The 16,160-nt window shown below is 44.8% G+C and overlaps 1 protein-coding gene and 1 long non-coding RNA gene across 2 annotated transcripts in view; one reads left to right on the plus strand and one right to left on the minus strand.

The window, feature by feature from the left end:
• The window catches only part of LOC139063279 (uncharacterized), a 198,794-nt gene that overhangs the window by 112,544 nt on the left and 70,090 nt on the right, over positions 1-16,160 (plus strand). The gene's annotated exons all lie outside the window — the stretch shown is intronic.
• Positions 225-2,833, minus strand: LOC139071482 (uncharacterized). Its single transcript, XM_070553984.1, has 2 exons — positions 384-2,833; positions 225-303 (listed from the first exon to the last, which is right to left on the minus strand). The coding sequence occupies exons 1-2, from the start codon at positions 1,819-1,821 to the stop codon at positions 287-289; spliced, it is 1,455 nt and encodes a 484-aa protein (XP_070410085.1). The 5' UTR covers positions 1,822-2,833; the 3' UTR covers positions 225-286.

Here is a 16,160-nt window from a genome sequence, read left to right on the forward strand (position 1 = left end):
GGACGTATCTGTGGGAGCAGGCTCATAAGCGATTTGGTTATCAAACTGTTTGTATCTTGTGTTACGAACCCACAGGGAAACTTGTTTGAATTTACCTGAGGGTTCCGTTTGGAACTGGAGCGAAGCCGATGGTTTAGCTGTTAGATCAGAACCTGATTTTACCTGCTCAAAGTTGTGTTGCAGCTTTACGGAGGCGACTTTGTTGTGATCAGAAATGGTAGTGAACTGGAAATGCGAAACCGATGCTCGCAAAGCGGGAGGAGGCTCCCCACCCCCCTTTTGTTTCTCAAACGTATGCCGTGTCTGTGAGACAGGAGAAGCATAACAAAGAACAGTTCTTAAGCTCTTAAAAGCTCTATTACCAAAAAGATGCACATCGTCACCTGAATCGTGCTGAAAGAGTAGGTGTTCAGATGTCCAAAGACCTGGAGGCGTTGGACTTGGAGGTTCCGAAAAGGAGTGATCCAAGGATGGTTGTGTCACGGGTGTCAAAGCAAACCTAGCTATGTTTAGAATCAGATACAGACATGACACTAGCTTTAGGAACATGGTCTGTCCTGAAAACTGAAGCCAAGAATACTTTATTCCCAAGAATGATGGAGGTTCCCACACTGAATCAGAAAAACCCGGTTTAACCAGAGTATTTACAGACTGACTAGAACTCCGCCCCGTAGAAGGTGCAGCACCTAACTCCGGGTCGGAGGTCAATGTTGTCAGCTGAATTGGAGGAAGGTCAGTGTCGAGTTCTGCAATGACCCGTCCGCTCGGAGGAGGCGTTCCCCCGAACCGGTTGAAGTCCGCAACGGAAAACTCAGAGCCACTCAGCACCCCCCCTTTGTCAGGAGGGGCCCCGAGCAGAGCATCACTGCACGCACCTACACCTCCCGGGCCGGGTTGCCTTCCCGAGCCCGTGAGAGAGGTGTGCGCAGCAACCACCGAGCCACCTTTAATATCGCCACTGACCACAGGACTGCTGGAAACCGCAGGGTTTTCTGCGTCGTCGTGGTCCCCTGTAAGAGAAATCACAGGAAAGAGAGCACAGAGGCCCGAGACTAAGTCACACCCTTGTGAAAGGAGAAAAGAATTGGCCACCGTATTAGCAGAGGTCACAAACTGAAAAGTGACAAGGTCATTCACATAAAGGTCAAGATGTCCGGGCACAAACCCCCCAAATGGCCTGGTAGCTCCGTCCGGAGACCACAAGCGTTTCACAGCGGCTGACGTTTCCATCACGCCCCGATAAAGAAGCTGGCTTGTGCATGAGGCGGACTGACGAGTAAAACAGACCTCTGACTGAAGCGGTGGATCACAGCCTGAAGATTGCACACCCATGCTGGAGAGATGTTCAGCCTTTAACATGGATGACAGAGGAGAAGCATTAGGAACCAAAGGGTTAAGCACAACCTGTTTGTCAGAGAGGTTAACCATAGGTTCAAGAGATTTATTCAGCTTAAAAGCAGCAGAGAAAGTGTTGTTTATTTCAAACCTTGATGTTGATGGTGGGTTTTTGACCCCCTGGAAGAAACAAAGGTAAAGAAAAAGCGTTATGACTGTAAACAGCATGTTGCTCGAATTCACGACATGAAGTGCAGACCAGAACCACCTCCGACCCAGTGCAGCTGGCACCGAACCGCAGCCACTAGTCCCCACTGTTCCCGACCGGCGGCACCCGCCTAAAACGGGCCCGTTCGGGCGGGCGGAGGGACCAGCGATGCTCGGCCGGTGAATTTCCTGCGTCTTGGCATGTTCTGGAAGCAGAACGTCAGAGAACCTTACATCAGGTGTAACAGTGCAAGAAAGATTTTGTCGTGTCTCGTCCATCTCCCATTAAGTTCAGAGCAACTCGCGTTTCTACCTTCTGAGCCGACGTAAAACTCCGGGCAGATTCCTTAATATGTCTCACACAAACAAGGACTGTCCGTAGCCTACTTAACTTTATGACACAGGGTAAAACAAGGAATTGTTGATAGAGAAATGAATACACACTACTTCACAAGATGGAAGAAAAAGGCATGGAACCGAGCAACGGAGGCTGTGAAAGCCGACCCGTTCACCGGTCCAAAATAAAAATAATAAAAAAATAACAAACCCTACGCTGCCGTGTTGGTATCAGACGGACAAACGTAGCAAAATGTAGATTCTACACACCGTAGCGATTTACAAGAATCACCGCCAATGCGGGTTTTGTGAGGACACAGACTGACTGTGCCAGAAATGATGACAATTTAACGGGACGCGTGCCCTATTTGTCTAACTGTGGCGCTAGCTTAGCTCCCCGGCCAGGCCTAGCGTTCTTTGTCTGTAGCGGCCAGACTGAAATTTCCCCGATTAACAAGTAGGCATCTCGCTCCACTTTTAATACGGACTTTAAAAAAACGTACGCAATCTGAATGCAGTAACGCGTAACGGCTGTGCCTCGCTTTACGACGTTTACCGAGCAGTCAAGCTCCGGCAGGTGTCACCGAGCATTCCGTTTAAAAAGCGCACGCAATCTGAATGCAGTAACGCGTGACGGCCATAACCCGGCTTACGACGTTTACCGTGCAATCAAGCAACAGTAGGTGCCTACGGGCATTCCGTTTAGATTCGGCTTCTATAAGTCGCTCATGCAATGGAGATATTTTCCACAATAGCTCGCCCACAGTGTCAACACACTGAGACGAAAGGTGTCCGAGAATTTAGTCTCGGTTCTGAGGTCGGAGAATTTAGTGAGCGGAACAATTTCCGGTTAAGTTCAAAATAAGACATCAAAGTGAAACACAGAGAAAAGCGTCGTTTGCAGCTTTTAGATGTAAGAAATCAGACATATCGCAGATATAGAAGACTGGATACGCTCGCCATTAAATGTAGCGTTATGGATTTATGCTCTTTTATTGAAGAGAAACCATGCTACGTATTAATTCGGAATATTAATTTTAATAAATCAATAACCAAATGTTATATTGTTCAGAAGACTCAAAGGTTGTTTTCATCCATAAACTGCCGATAATATCTGAGTGTCTGTGTTTCAGTTCAATGAGGAAACCAGTTTGACGTTTAAAAGTTTTAATTCTTCAAATTAAACTAATGATTTTGAAATTGACAAACAGGAAATACAATCAACATTGATAACTTTGTGGGACAATCTTTTTAACAGTTGATATGCTGTTAATGCTCAAATAGACCTTCTGTAGGTGAATGAAGATTGAGAGTGATATGATGTGATTATGGATGCGTGTGGGTGCCAAGTGTAGTGAGAGATGAACATGAGATGAGATGAATGCATGTGTGCATCTGATGTTGCTTCAGGAAGAAACAGGTGTCTGAGTGAAGTGATGGTTTGAATAAACTTAGGTTTAGTGGAAAAGATGCATCAAAACGCTATCTGTCGTGTTTTGCCTCACCGAAAATCGGACCCTCTGTTGGACCCGGGACGTCACCTTAGGATGTTTCATCCAGGTCACCTTGGCTGGCAAAGAAGACAAAGATGCGCTGCGACCCGGTCCAGAGTTGCCCCTCGGTACACGTTGATGGTAAAGCGTTTTGTCGACGCGCTTTCTTAAGTTAATTCACTCAGAAATCAAAAGACTCGGTAATGAGTCTGCGTTAGAAGTTGCGGTTCAGCTATTCTGCCTGGCGTGGCAGAAACAGCGTGAGAGAAGGGGGGAAGAACGAGCCAACAGGCTCTGCCCCCCCTTTGGTTTTCAGGTCTGTTCTCTCTCGTTGTCCAACACGAACTGCCTCAAAAAGACTGAAGCTTACCAAAAACCTTTCTCTTCTCAAAGCAAAACATGTGCGTCATCAAATGTGTCTGGATTTTACTGTGGGAAGGTGTGTGTGAATGTTTGTGTGCTTGAGTGTGAAGGTCAGTACCAAACATTCAACATTATTTAAGAATGGATTCATTAAACCATTATAATTACCCCAAAGCTAAATAGTCATTCATTTGATTGATCACATTTATAATGAGCAAAATGATAATGGTTACTTTAACATTAAAATCAAGAAAAAGAAGTTTAAACTTTATGTTTTGACTTGGTCTGGGTACAACTCATGTAAACACATCTTCTGGTAGACTGCAGGTGGCAGATGTTATGGTTTCCTCCCAGACTCGCTGGCGTTCAGGTCTTAATCTGTGGGTGACAGTTCTCAGCGACCCAGCTTTGACACAGCTGAGTCCAACACCACCATTGTGACAGAAAACCCATATTTCCTCACGTTACAAAGTGTTCCTGCTGTTAAAAATGCACCCCCCTTTTGAGTCCGTGTGTTTATGGTGATGCTGCTCCATAACGAGTGAGCATTTGGATCGCTCAGACCAGGATAGCGGAGGTTCCCGAGTGATGTTGGCTCCAGACGTGGTTCACCAGAAGGCGAGACTGTTTCCTACTTTTAAAGGCTTAATTTTGAGTAGAAAATCTCTGGGTCATCCTCCAACTCCTGGACGGACAGCTCACCATCTCCCCAGGCCATTCGGTTTGTTTTCTCAACTGTTGGACGCCTCGTTCGTCTCTCTCTGTAAGTGCATGTGTCACTTCATTCCTGCGCTGCATCTATTTTTCATGGAGGTAAATTGCCTGGCAGCGCTGTGCACTGAACTCTGCCTCTGTAATCCACAGGGATGACCTGTAATAATGCTGGCCCTCCACCTCTCAAACACATCAGCAGCTCAAAACCTGCTCAGCAGCATTCCCTCATCCCATCAGCCCGGAAAGCTGCTAGCCCTCACCCCCAAACCTCTGCTCTTCCCACTTCTTCTCCTTTCATTTTTGCACCTGATTTCCTGCAGGTTTTTTTTGTTTGTTTGTTTGTTTTTGCATCTGCAGATTAAACAGACTATATAAAAATGTTGGTGGAATTAAGGATCACATAAATTTCAAACTAATTTTATAAATTTCACTAATGTATCAGGGGTGCATTCACAAAAAATCATTTATATTCTTTCTTAAACCGTTAATATTTAAAATCTCACTTTAATGTTAAAACATCCATAAGGTTGTTGTTTTCTTGCCCATATATAGTTTAATGTAGTGTTATGAGATTGGAGTGTTGAATTATGACCAATAAAATGTGATGATTCTATATAAATATAGCATATCAAGCTGATTGATCTTTGAATGTTTAACCAGAAGAATTTAGGATTCTTCGCTTATTCAGGGACCATAAACACAAATCAAATTAATTCAGACAGAGTCAAGTATATAATTAAAAAAACTTTATTTTCTAGACTAATTATAATATATGACAAGCTATGAATAATGATGTGTGATGGATGTATATGTGTGATGATGGAATGTGTGGATGTGTATCAGAACCTTTGTATCTGGAAGAAACTGTGAGTTCTGGGTGCAAAAGAATTTGGTCTGCTATAAACTAGAGAGTTGACTTATTAATAAAACGGCATCAGACGCAATCTTGTTGTGTCTACGTACCCATGATGGAGAACGTCTTTTGGATCCGAGATGTCTGGGGGTCGGGTGACCCCCAAGGCATTGTAGTTTGTAGATTAAATGCAATGCGACCAGGTAAGTCCAGAGTCGTCTCCCGGATCACAACAGACACGAAGGTTGTTGCGTCTAAGAATGGACTCTTAAGGAGTCGGAGCAGTGTCAGCTGCAGCGTGCAAACAGGTTTGACAGTGTGTCAAAGAGATGTTTCAAAAGGGTTTCCTCCGGATTGGCCACTCCGAAGTTCTGCTCAAAAACTCAACTCAACTGAGTAACTTGGCAGTCACTCTAGTTTTAATGATCTTGAGTTTATCATTTCTGAAAATCAGAATTCGACATGTTTGACGACATTTACCAAACATCTCTTAGAAACCCACCTTCCACAAACAAAATGTTGTTGTTCTGTGGATAAAGAATCTTTAAACCTATGTGAGAGGTGACCTTAACCGTAATGTATCTCTTATGAACATTGTGTATGAGTGTAGATAAGGATTAACTTGTTGTACCACACAGCACTGATCAAAATATGAAGTATCATTGTCAGAACAATGTTCATTACATTCTTCATTGATTTAGGCACAGATTATTCAAACATTATTATTATTCAACCAATATTGTTCATCTCCTCCTTGAACCGTCACCTTATCGTGCTGGTGGAGTTTGAGTGCCCTAATGATCCTAGGAGCTATGTTGTCTGGGGCACTTTGCACCCCTGGTAGGGTCTCCCATGACAAATGGGTCTTAGGTGAAGAGTGAGACAAAGAACGGTTCAGAAGATCTTTCATGGAAGTAAAAACAAAGAGTCGGAGTACCCGGCCCGGAGGGTTACCGGGGTCCCACCCTGGAGCCAGGCCTGGGGTTGGGGCCCGTGAGCGAGCGCCTGGTGGCGGGGCTTTTGCCCATGGGGCCCGGCCGGGCCCGGCCCTAACCGGATACATGGGCTCAGTCAGACCCACCACCCGCAGGAGGAACATGAAGGGTCTGGTGCAGTGTGGATCGGGTGGCAGACCGAGGCGGGAGCCTTGGCGGTCCGATCCCCGGACAAGGAAACTGGTTTTTGGGACATGGAATGTCATCTCGCTGGCAGGGAATGAGCAAGAGCTTGTGGCAGAGGTTGAGCGGTACCGGCTAGATATACTCGGACTCACCTCGACACCTAGCACTGGCTCTGGAACCCAAGTCTTTGAGAGGGGTTGGACACTCTCCTTTGCTGGAGTTGCTCCGGGTGAGAGGCGGAGGGCTGGGGTTGGCTTTTTGTTAGCCCCAAGACTCTCTGCCTGTGTGTTGGGGTTTACCCCGGGGGACGAGAGGGTAGCTTCCCTGCGCCTTCGGGTCGGGGAACGGGTCCTGACTGTTGTTTGTGCTTATACGCCAAATACCAGTTCAGAGTACCCACCCTTTTTGGAGTGCCTGGGACGAGTGCTAGATAGTGCTCCATCAGGGTACTCCATTGTCCTGCTGGGGGACTTCAATGCTGACATGGGCAATGACAGCATGACCTGGAGGGGTGTGACTGGGAGGAACGGCCCGCCTGATCTGAACTCGAGTGGTGTTTCATTATTGGACTTCTGTGCAAGCCGCAGTTTGGCCATAACGGACACCATGTTCGAACATAAGGATGCCCATCGGTACACTTGGTACCAGGGCAGCCTAGGTCGCAGGTCGATGATAGACTTTGTAGTCGTTTCATCTGACCTGCGGCCGTATGTTTTGGACACCCAAGTGAAGAGAGGAGCGGAGCTGTCAACTGATCACCACCTGGTGGTGAGTTGGATCAGATGGCAGGGGAACATGCCGCGTAGACCTGGCAGACCCAAACGCATAGTGAGGGTTTGCTGGGAACGCCTGGCAGAAGAACCTGTCAAGACGGTCTTCAACTCCCACCTCCAGCAGAGCTTTGACCACGTCCCGAGAGCAGTGGGGGACATCGACTTCGAGTGGGCCTTGTTCCACTCTGCAATTGTTGAGGCGGCTGTTGGTAGCTGTGGTTGCAAGGTGGCCGGTGCCAGTCATGGTGGCAACCCCCATACCCGCTGGTGGACACCAGAGGTTCGGGGAGCCGTCAGGCTGAAGAAGGAGGCCTACAGGGCGTGGCTGGTCTGTGGGTCTCAGGAGGCAGCAGACGGGTACCAGATATCCAAGCGGGGTGCAGCAGTGGCAGTTGCCGAGGCAAAATCTCGGGCATGGGAGGAGTTTGGTGAGGCCATGGAGAAAGACTATCGATCGGCTCCAAAGAGGTTCTGGCAAAGTGTCCGGCGCCTCAGGAGAGGGAGGCAGCAACTCGCTCACACTGTTTACAGTTGGGATGGAGAGCTGCTGACGTCAACTGGGGCTATAGTTGGGTGGTGGAAGGAATACTTTGAGGAACTCCTCAATCCCACCTACGCGCACACCAAGGAGGAGCCAGAGCTGGGTGACCTGGGGATGGACTGTCCAATCTCTGGGGCAGACGTTGCTGGGGTAGTCAAACAACTGCAGAGCGGCGGAGCCTCGGGGGTGGATGAGATTTTTCCTGGGTATCTCAAGGCTATGGGTGTGGTAGGGCTGTCATGGTTGACATGTCTCTGCAACATTGCGTGGTCATCGGGGGCAGTTCCTGTGGAGTGGCAGACCAGGGTGGTGGTCCCCATCTTTAAGAAGGGTGACCGGAGGGTGTGTCTCAACTATACCAGAGGAGCGTGAGTTTGGTCCGCATAGCCGGTAGTAAGTCGGACCTGTTCCCGGTGAGGGTTGGACTCTACCAGGGCTGACCGTCGTCACCGGTTCTGTTCATAACCTTTATGGACAGAATTTCTAGGTGCAGCCATGGTGTGAAATGTGACGAGTTTGGTGGCAGGAGAATCTCGTCTCTGCTTTTTGCAGATGATGTGGTCCTCCTAGCTTCATCCAGCTCTGAACTTCAGCTCTTGCTGGGTAGGCTCACGGCCGAGTGTGAAGTGGCTGGGATGAGGATCAGCACCTCCAAATCTGAGACCATGGTTCTCGACCGGGAAAGGGTGGCTTGCCAACTCTGGGTCGGGAGAGAGGTCCTACCTCAAGTGGAGGAGTTTAAGTATCTTAGGGACTTGTTCACGAGTGAGGGTAGGAGGGATCGGGAGATCGACAGGCGGATCAGCTCAGCGTCCGCATCACTGCAGACGCCGAGCCAATCTGTCGTGGTGAAGAGGGAGCTGAGCCAGAAAGCCAGGCTCTCAATTTACCGGTCGATCTACGTCCCAATCCTCACCTATGGTCATGAGCTTCGGGTAATGACCGAAAGAACGAGATTGCGAATACAAGCAGCCAAAATGAGTTTCCTCCGTAGGGTGGCCGGGCTCAGCCTTAGAGGTAGGGCGAGGAGCTCAGACATTCGGAAGGGACTCGGAGTAGAACCGCTGCTCCTCTGGATTGATAGGAGTCAGTTGAGATGGTTCGGGCATCTGGTCAGGATGTCTCCTGGACGCATTCCTGGGGAGGTGTTTTGGGCATGTCCTGCCGGCAGGAGGTCCCCGGGTCAACCCAGGACACGTTGGAGAGGTTACATCTCCAATCTGGTCCGAGAACGCCTTGGGACCCTGCTGGAGGAACTGGTAGGGGTGGCCAGGGAGAGGACGGTCTGGAGCTCCCTAGTTGGGATGCTGCCCCTGCGACCCGGACCCGGATAAGCGGAGGAAGACGATGACGACAATATTGTTCATTCAACCATATGAATATTTATGATTATTTAACTGTATGAGCCATAAGTGTTCACTTTTATTCAGAGGACGAATCCTGTAGAAGTGATGAGGGGTAAAGCCGAGGCCTTGAAAAGAACAGTTTGTTGACAGTATGTTATCTTGTGTGCCAAGCACTGCAGAGGCCTGGCCTTTTGTATCCGTCATGGGCACCAGCTCAACAAACTCCTCGATGACGGTAAACGTGTCATCAACTCCACGGATGAAAATCACCAGTTGAGCAACATCTGTAATGTCCGTGCTTTCATCAATAGCAACTGAAAAAGCAATAAAGGACTTTACTTTTTCCTTCAGTTTGCTGTCCAAATCCGCTGAAATATCAGAAATCCTGTCTGGAATTGTGTTTCTGGTCAGGCTGATATTTGCAAAAGCTTGGCGCTTTTCAGGGCACACAATCTCCGCTGCCTTCATCATGCACATTTTTACAAATTCCCCCTCACTAAATGGTTTAAGCCACTGCAATTTCATTAGCAATCAGGTAGCTAGCTTTCACTGCAGCATCACTGATATCTCGGCTGTGAGTACATGCAGACTGCTGTTTCTTCAGTACGGCCAACAGTTCATTCACCTTCTCTCTTCTCCTCTGTCCTTCAAATTTGTCTTATTTTTCGGCATGAAGACTCATATAATAGCGACGAAGATTATATTCTTTCAGCACTGCAGCATGCTGTGAATACACCAAACATACAGCTTTTCCGTTCACTTCCATGAAAAAATAAGGGGATGTCCATTTTTCCTGGAACAACCTGCACTCTGTGTCCACTTTTCTCCTTTTTGACAGAGACATCTTGGGCTGAAGCATAAAATGTAGGTGCCGGATTAGATATCGGGGCAAAACAAAGTAGCTTGTCAGAACACCTGTTGCACTTGGTTGACGTACTTGCTCTGGCTAAGGATAAACGGCTTGCTTGCTTAACACAATGCCTATTACACCATCTAGTGAACATATTGGGAACAGCAGGTTTTTTATTGAAAAATTAGAGTTCATTTTCACTCTACATTGTAAAGTATGAAAATAAAGTTTATACAACCGCCTTGCGGGCCGAACTTAATCTGTTTGCGGGCCGGGTCCGGCCCGCGGACCGTATATTTGACACCCCTGCATTAAACACTTTAGGATTCAATAAGAGATGATTATATGACACTTATGCAGTTTTCACGTTTTAAAAAGTAATATATGATTCAAGGAAGATGAACTTCATTCAGAGTGAGAGTGCAGAAAGTCTCGTCTTCCACATGACTTTAGTTCCAGCCAAGATAAGTGAGCTGGGAATTATTATGTCTCCTTTATCCGGTGACACGGTCTCGTGCTGTTGTTACGATCCAGGCTGTCTAGGAGGAACCATTGAGGATGCATGCTCTCAGAGTTAAAATGAACAGATAAACAATTATTTACATAAATATAATACAGATTATCAACAACAAGGACACATCAGCAGCAACTCAAACTAGTAACAACTAACTAAGATCACAACATGCCCTATAGGTTATACAAATTGTACGTCACTTTGGATAAAAGCGTCTGCGAAATGAATAAACACAATAATAAACACAACTAACTAAACTCTCTTTAACCAAACTAATCCATATATGTCGAAAGATCATCCGTCTAAAAACGGGCGTATACTGTGTAGTGTAATGGTTTATGCTCTTTTATGAAAGAGGAACCATTCTACATATTAATTTGAGATATTAATTTGAATAAATTAATAACCAAATTTTATATAATTAAGAAGACTCAAAGGTTGTTTTCATCGATAAACTGACGATCATATCCGTGTGTCTGTGTTTCAGTTCAATGAAGAGACAAGTTTGAAAGTTAAAAGTTTTAATTCTTCAAATTAAACTAATGATTTGAAATGACAAGCATAGGAAATTAATCAACATTGGCAACCTTGTTGGACAATCTTTAACAGTTGATATTTTAAGCTTGCACAAATAGACCTTGTGTTGGATGTGCTAAGATTTGAGAATGATGTGATATGAATGCGTGTGTGCAGGTGTCTGAGATTGCTTCAGGAAGAAACAGGTGTCTGAGTGAAAATGGATGGTTTGAATTAAACTTAGTTCTTATTAGAAAAGATGCATCAAACGCTATCTGGTTGTGTGCTGCCTCACCGACTTTCGGACCCTCTTTTAGATCCGGGCTGTCACAGGAGGATGTTTCATCCAGGACACCTTGGCTGGCAGAGAAGACTAAGGTGTCCGACGCTCCGGTCCAGAGTTGACCTCGGTACACGTTGATGAAGCATTTGGCAGATGCGCTTTCTTAAGTTTAAATTACTCAGAAATCAAAGACCCTGGACGAGTCTGCGTTAGCTGGTTGCATTTCAGCTATCCTGTCTGGCTTGACAGGAATAGCGGGGGGGGGGGGGGGGGGGCAGCTCCCTTCCCCGTGGTGTGTGTTCAGCACGTCCGCTCTCTCTCGTTGTCAAACACCAACTGAGTAACATGAACTGAAACTTGCCAAAAGTCCCTTCTTTTCCCAAAGCAAACGTGTGTGTCTGCAAATGTGTTTGAGTTTACTGTGAGAGTAGACCTGTGTGAGCGAGTGTGAAGGTCATCACTAAAACATCTTCAAAACATTATTTAATTAAGCGTTGATTCATTATAGTTATTATGATTAACCAAAGCATAATAATAATTCATTTGATTAAAACACATTTATAATGAGCAAAGTGATCAAATGGTTATTCAACATTTAATATAAAGAAAAGGAAGTTTAAGACTTTGTTTTGTTATGACTAGATTTCATGAGAACTCCATCTGCTGGAAGCTGCAGGTGTTGGATGTTGTGGTTTCTGTTGAATCTTGCAGACTTCATGTCGGCAAAGGTCTTAATCCGTGGGTGAAAGTTCTGAGCGACCCAACTCTGACCCAGCCGGGCCAAATACAACCTTTGGCACAGAAAACCCATATTTCCTCACGTTACAACTGTGCGACTTTTTCACTTTTTTGAGCCGATTTTCCACTCGTGCGAGAATCCACAAGATCGGGGCGAGTTTTGCGCGTCGTGCACACCGAGCGTCGTGTAGTGTACAGGGGGTTAGGAGAGGCGATTAACACCATGTGACCAGCTACTGATCAGCAATCGTGAGCTCGCACAAACTTCTGGCGTGTTTGAAATTTTGATCTTCCCTCGTGAGGGTATCGCACTGTTGAAGCGGCGTTGCGAGCAGCTGCGACCCAAAAAGTATCAGAACCGCTCACGGCGCATGCGCAATCATGCATCAACACCGCTCGCCCGCTATTTCCCTAATAACACACGTTGTTCGTTTTTATTCCTACACATTTTTTTACTCGCAAATATTGTCAAGAAAGCGTGTTTGTCGTGTTCATGTCAAATTAAACTGATCACAAAACACAGATTTACTTTCTTTATTTCGTTTTCCTCATCCAACCCCCATAAATCCCTGTGTGTCCTCCGGCAGCTCTCCCGAAGGACAACAGGCAAAACAAGACAAAAAAGTCTGACGTGTTGTGTAAAAACTGCTATTTTTAGCATATTTTTAGGTCCGACGTGTTGCTACCAGACGTACAGTGTGAGCAGTCAGGTCGCAACCGAGAACTGGGTCGTACAGTGTGAGCACATGGCTCGTGAGATCTGCTCTGCGAGGAAGTCGTACAGTTTGAGCTGAAGCTGAGTGCTACGAGTGAAAAAGTCGCACAGTGTCCGCCCAGCTTTATTTATGTATTCTCGTTTGGAGGCCAGACGGATGGGATGTTTGTGTCTGCAAATTAAAAGTTCATTCCTGATCATTTGTGATTTAAATACTGGTCTTTTGGTCTTATTACCCTTATTACACCGACAAACAGCTAAAGCACGTCGTTTTACTAGATTATTCTCATGTCATGTTGTGTTCTCATATATTTATATTTTAGAGACTTACTTGTCCGTGGAAAGTTCATCAACTGTGCATCAGCCGAGGTTTTTTTTTTAATTTTCAAGCATGCAATCGGTAGTCTAACACTATTGGTTAGTTCTGGTCGGCGCTCAGTTTCCTATTGCACGGAGCTCTGGGGGAGGGGGCTTGCTCAGCAAACAATAAATAAATAAATAAGAAAAATACGTATTGCTTACATTACATCACAGTTCATGATGAGATCATCACTTTTACGGATTTTTGAAAAATCGTACATCATTTCTGAAAGGGAAAAACTCCAGAAAGGTACTTTAACTATGTAAATTATTATTTTTCTTATCTTCATATTTGTTTTTATATATTTTAAATACATTTATTTTTTCTCGTTAAGTTCTAACTGAATAAATGTCAGGATGTAAACTGTGTTGTCGTTATCTCCTGGGGTAAAATCTGTGTTGACACGCAGGTTCATCCCTGGAGTTTAGGAGCTTTTTGGTTTCTGAATGATGCAGCCAACAGAAAACCCACTGAAACACTGTAAATACTGCTTCATTGTAATGATTAAAGAAAGTCTGAATGGTGTAAGGAAATGAGGGCTGACTGGACTTGCTGATGCTGATACATAAGGTAGAACTCGACCTTTGTTTTTTTTCCCTTTAAATCCACATTCATCCCATTTTTCCTCTAAATTCACCACTCATTTCCCAAAGTTTACATTTAATTGACGGTTTCATTCTGTGTGTATTTTCTGCCCTACAGCGCTTCTGTGTTTGCTGCTCTGTATCTCTGTTACAGGAGCTGAACTCCATTTTAGACGGAGCAGAAATCCAGACACTCGTTCTCTTTTATCAGATAGATGCTCGGGCTTAAGACAATCAGCAGATGCGTTGATAGCCTGCGGCTCAGTACAGCACCATGCTCCTCCACTCTGTGGAGGGGGTGGATGGGTGTGTGTGTGTGTGGTGGAGGTGGTGGGGGGGTGGTAACGGTATGGCCTCAGGCACAATGTCCCATCATCCTCTCGGTCTTAGTTCAACAATACAGAGCTTAATATGTCTGATACATGCTTGTTGCTGATCATGATCTTTCCTCCACACACAGTAAAGCTGTTATTATTAAAGTTAAAGTCCCATCAGTTGTCACACACACTGATGTGTGCAAAATTTGTTCTCCGCATTTGACCCATCCCCTGGGGGAGCGGTGAGCTGCAGACGCAGCCGCACTCGGGAACCATTTGGTGGTTTAACCCCCCAATCCAACCCCTTAATGCTGAGTGTCAAGCAGGGAGGCGTTGGGTCCCATTTTTTTCAGTCTTTGGTATGACCCGACCAGGAATCAAACCCTGATCTCCCAGTCTCAGGGCGGACACTCTACCACTAGGCCACTGAGCTGAGACCTCTCATTCAACCAAAACACATTTTAAATCGTAAAACTGTCTAAACACAATTCCCTTTATGAAGTATTAGTAGCTGTTTGACATGTAATGGAAAATAGTAGAGTAATGTGGGCTACATAAATTGCTTTACAAGCTATTTATTTCTATTCTCATTACTTGTGACCAATAGCGGTATTAAATATAGAACATCACCTTGCTTGGTCTTAGGATGATTAATTAGAAGGTTCTAGGATTCTTTTAATTATTAAGGGATCGTTCACACTTTGTTTATGATTCAAGAACCAGTCAGTGTTTGCAAAAAAATAAGAATTTACTTTACAAACAAGTAAGACTTGAATAAATGGTTTAAACTATTATCCTGTGAGTGGATGGAACTAAAAGATGGGTGTCTGAAAACTAGGGCTGCAACTAACGATTATTTTCATAATCGATTAATCTGTCGATAATTTTTTCGATTAATCGGTTTGTTTTTGTTTAGCTATTTAACCTATACAAGTGATGAATACATTTCAGTTAAGAAAAAGAAAAACATAAGAGAATTGTGCAGTTGACTGCAATCTATTTTATTGCACATGAACACAGTCAGCGGTGTAAAATGAGCTAAACAGTGCAAAATATCAGTCCAGAATAATTTTTGGCATCAAAATATAAGAGGCAAATTCCATAAAAAATAATACAGAATCTAGAATAGTTTGTAAGTGGTATGCATTGCTGGGGGGTGAGTGTCTTGTTCCCCATGTAGTTGTCCAACGTTGCTTGTTTTTTTCTGCATAAGAAACACAAATAGACTGAAATAAGTACACATATAAAATAAAGCAGCACACACACTACAACACTAAATCAATATTACATTATTTGAATTAATTAACAATATACAGTGATCATTTAGTTTGATAAAAATGTGTTGTGAGGCGTTTTACAGCATTAGACAGTAAAACAGCCTTTTAATAGTAAAAAAAATTACTTTCTGAATTTCTCCTGTATTTAAAAATTGAAAGCGTACAACTATGCCGCGTTATATTCACCTGGACACAGCTCGTCTGTATATTTTTCTCCGCTGAGTTGTCCTTTTTTGAATGAGGAACATAGTTATGGGTTTGTGCCGTTTTTCTCTTAACGAGAACATTCTTATAAACAGACGTGCTAAATTTGGCAAGCGCATGATACACAACACGGAGATTCACGATTGCATCTAGTCAATCAGAAGTAGAACACCGTAGACTGACACGGCAAAAAAACATGTTTAACATCCACTATAACGAACTCAGCTCCCAAATTTGATCTGCGTTAGCTTGTTTATTTTCTGTTACTTACCGGATTAACCGGACTTTCCTCTGCTTCATCAGCCCCCACGTTTTCGTCTCAAATGTTCACTTAGGGACGTCGTGCTTCCGTCGTGCCATGGCTTTTGCATATTTTGCAGGTCACCTGTCTTTTAAAAGCATCTAGAGTGAAGTGCTCCAATACTCGTGAGGTTTTTGTCCAGGGTTTCTCTTGTTTTGTCGCTTCTATTTTTCTTCCGTATTTCTTTTTGTTCCGCCATCTCTCACAGCAAGATGAGCGTCAGTAACGTGATACGTCATGAAAACCGAGGGCACTTATTGGCTCATTTCTTCTTCTACGGCTCCACTGGTAGATCAGTGGCTCATTACTGCCACACACTGGCGGCAAATTTAACAGATTGTAACCGATGTCAGATTGTGGTAAAAAAATAGACTTTATGCGGTAAAATATGATTATTAAACAACTAATCGATGACTAA

Source organism: Nothobranchius furzeri, chromosome 1 (genome assembly GCF_043380555.1).
Source record: "Nothobranchius furzeri strain GRZ-AD chromosome 1, NfurGRZ-RIMD1, whole genome shotgun sequence".
Taxonomy (NCBI): Eukaryota; Metazoa; Chordata; class Actinopteri; order Cyprinodontiformes; family Nothobranchiidae; genus Nothobranchius; species Nothobranchius furzeri.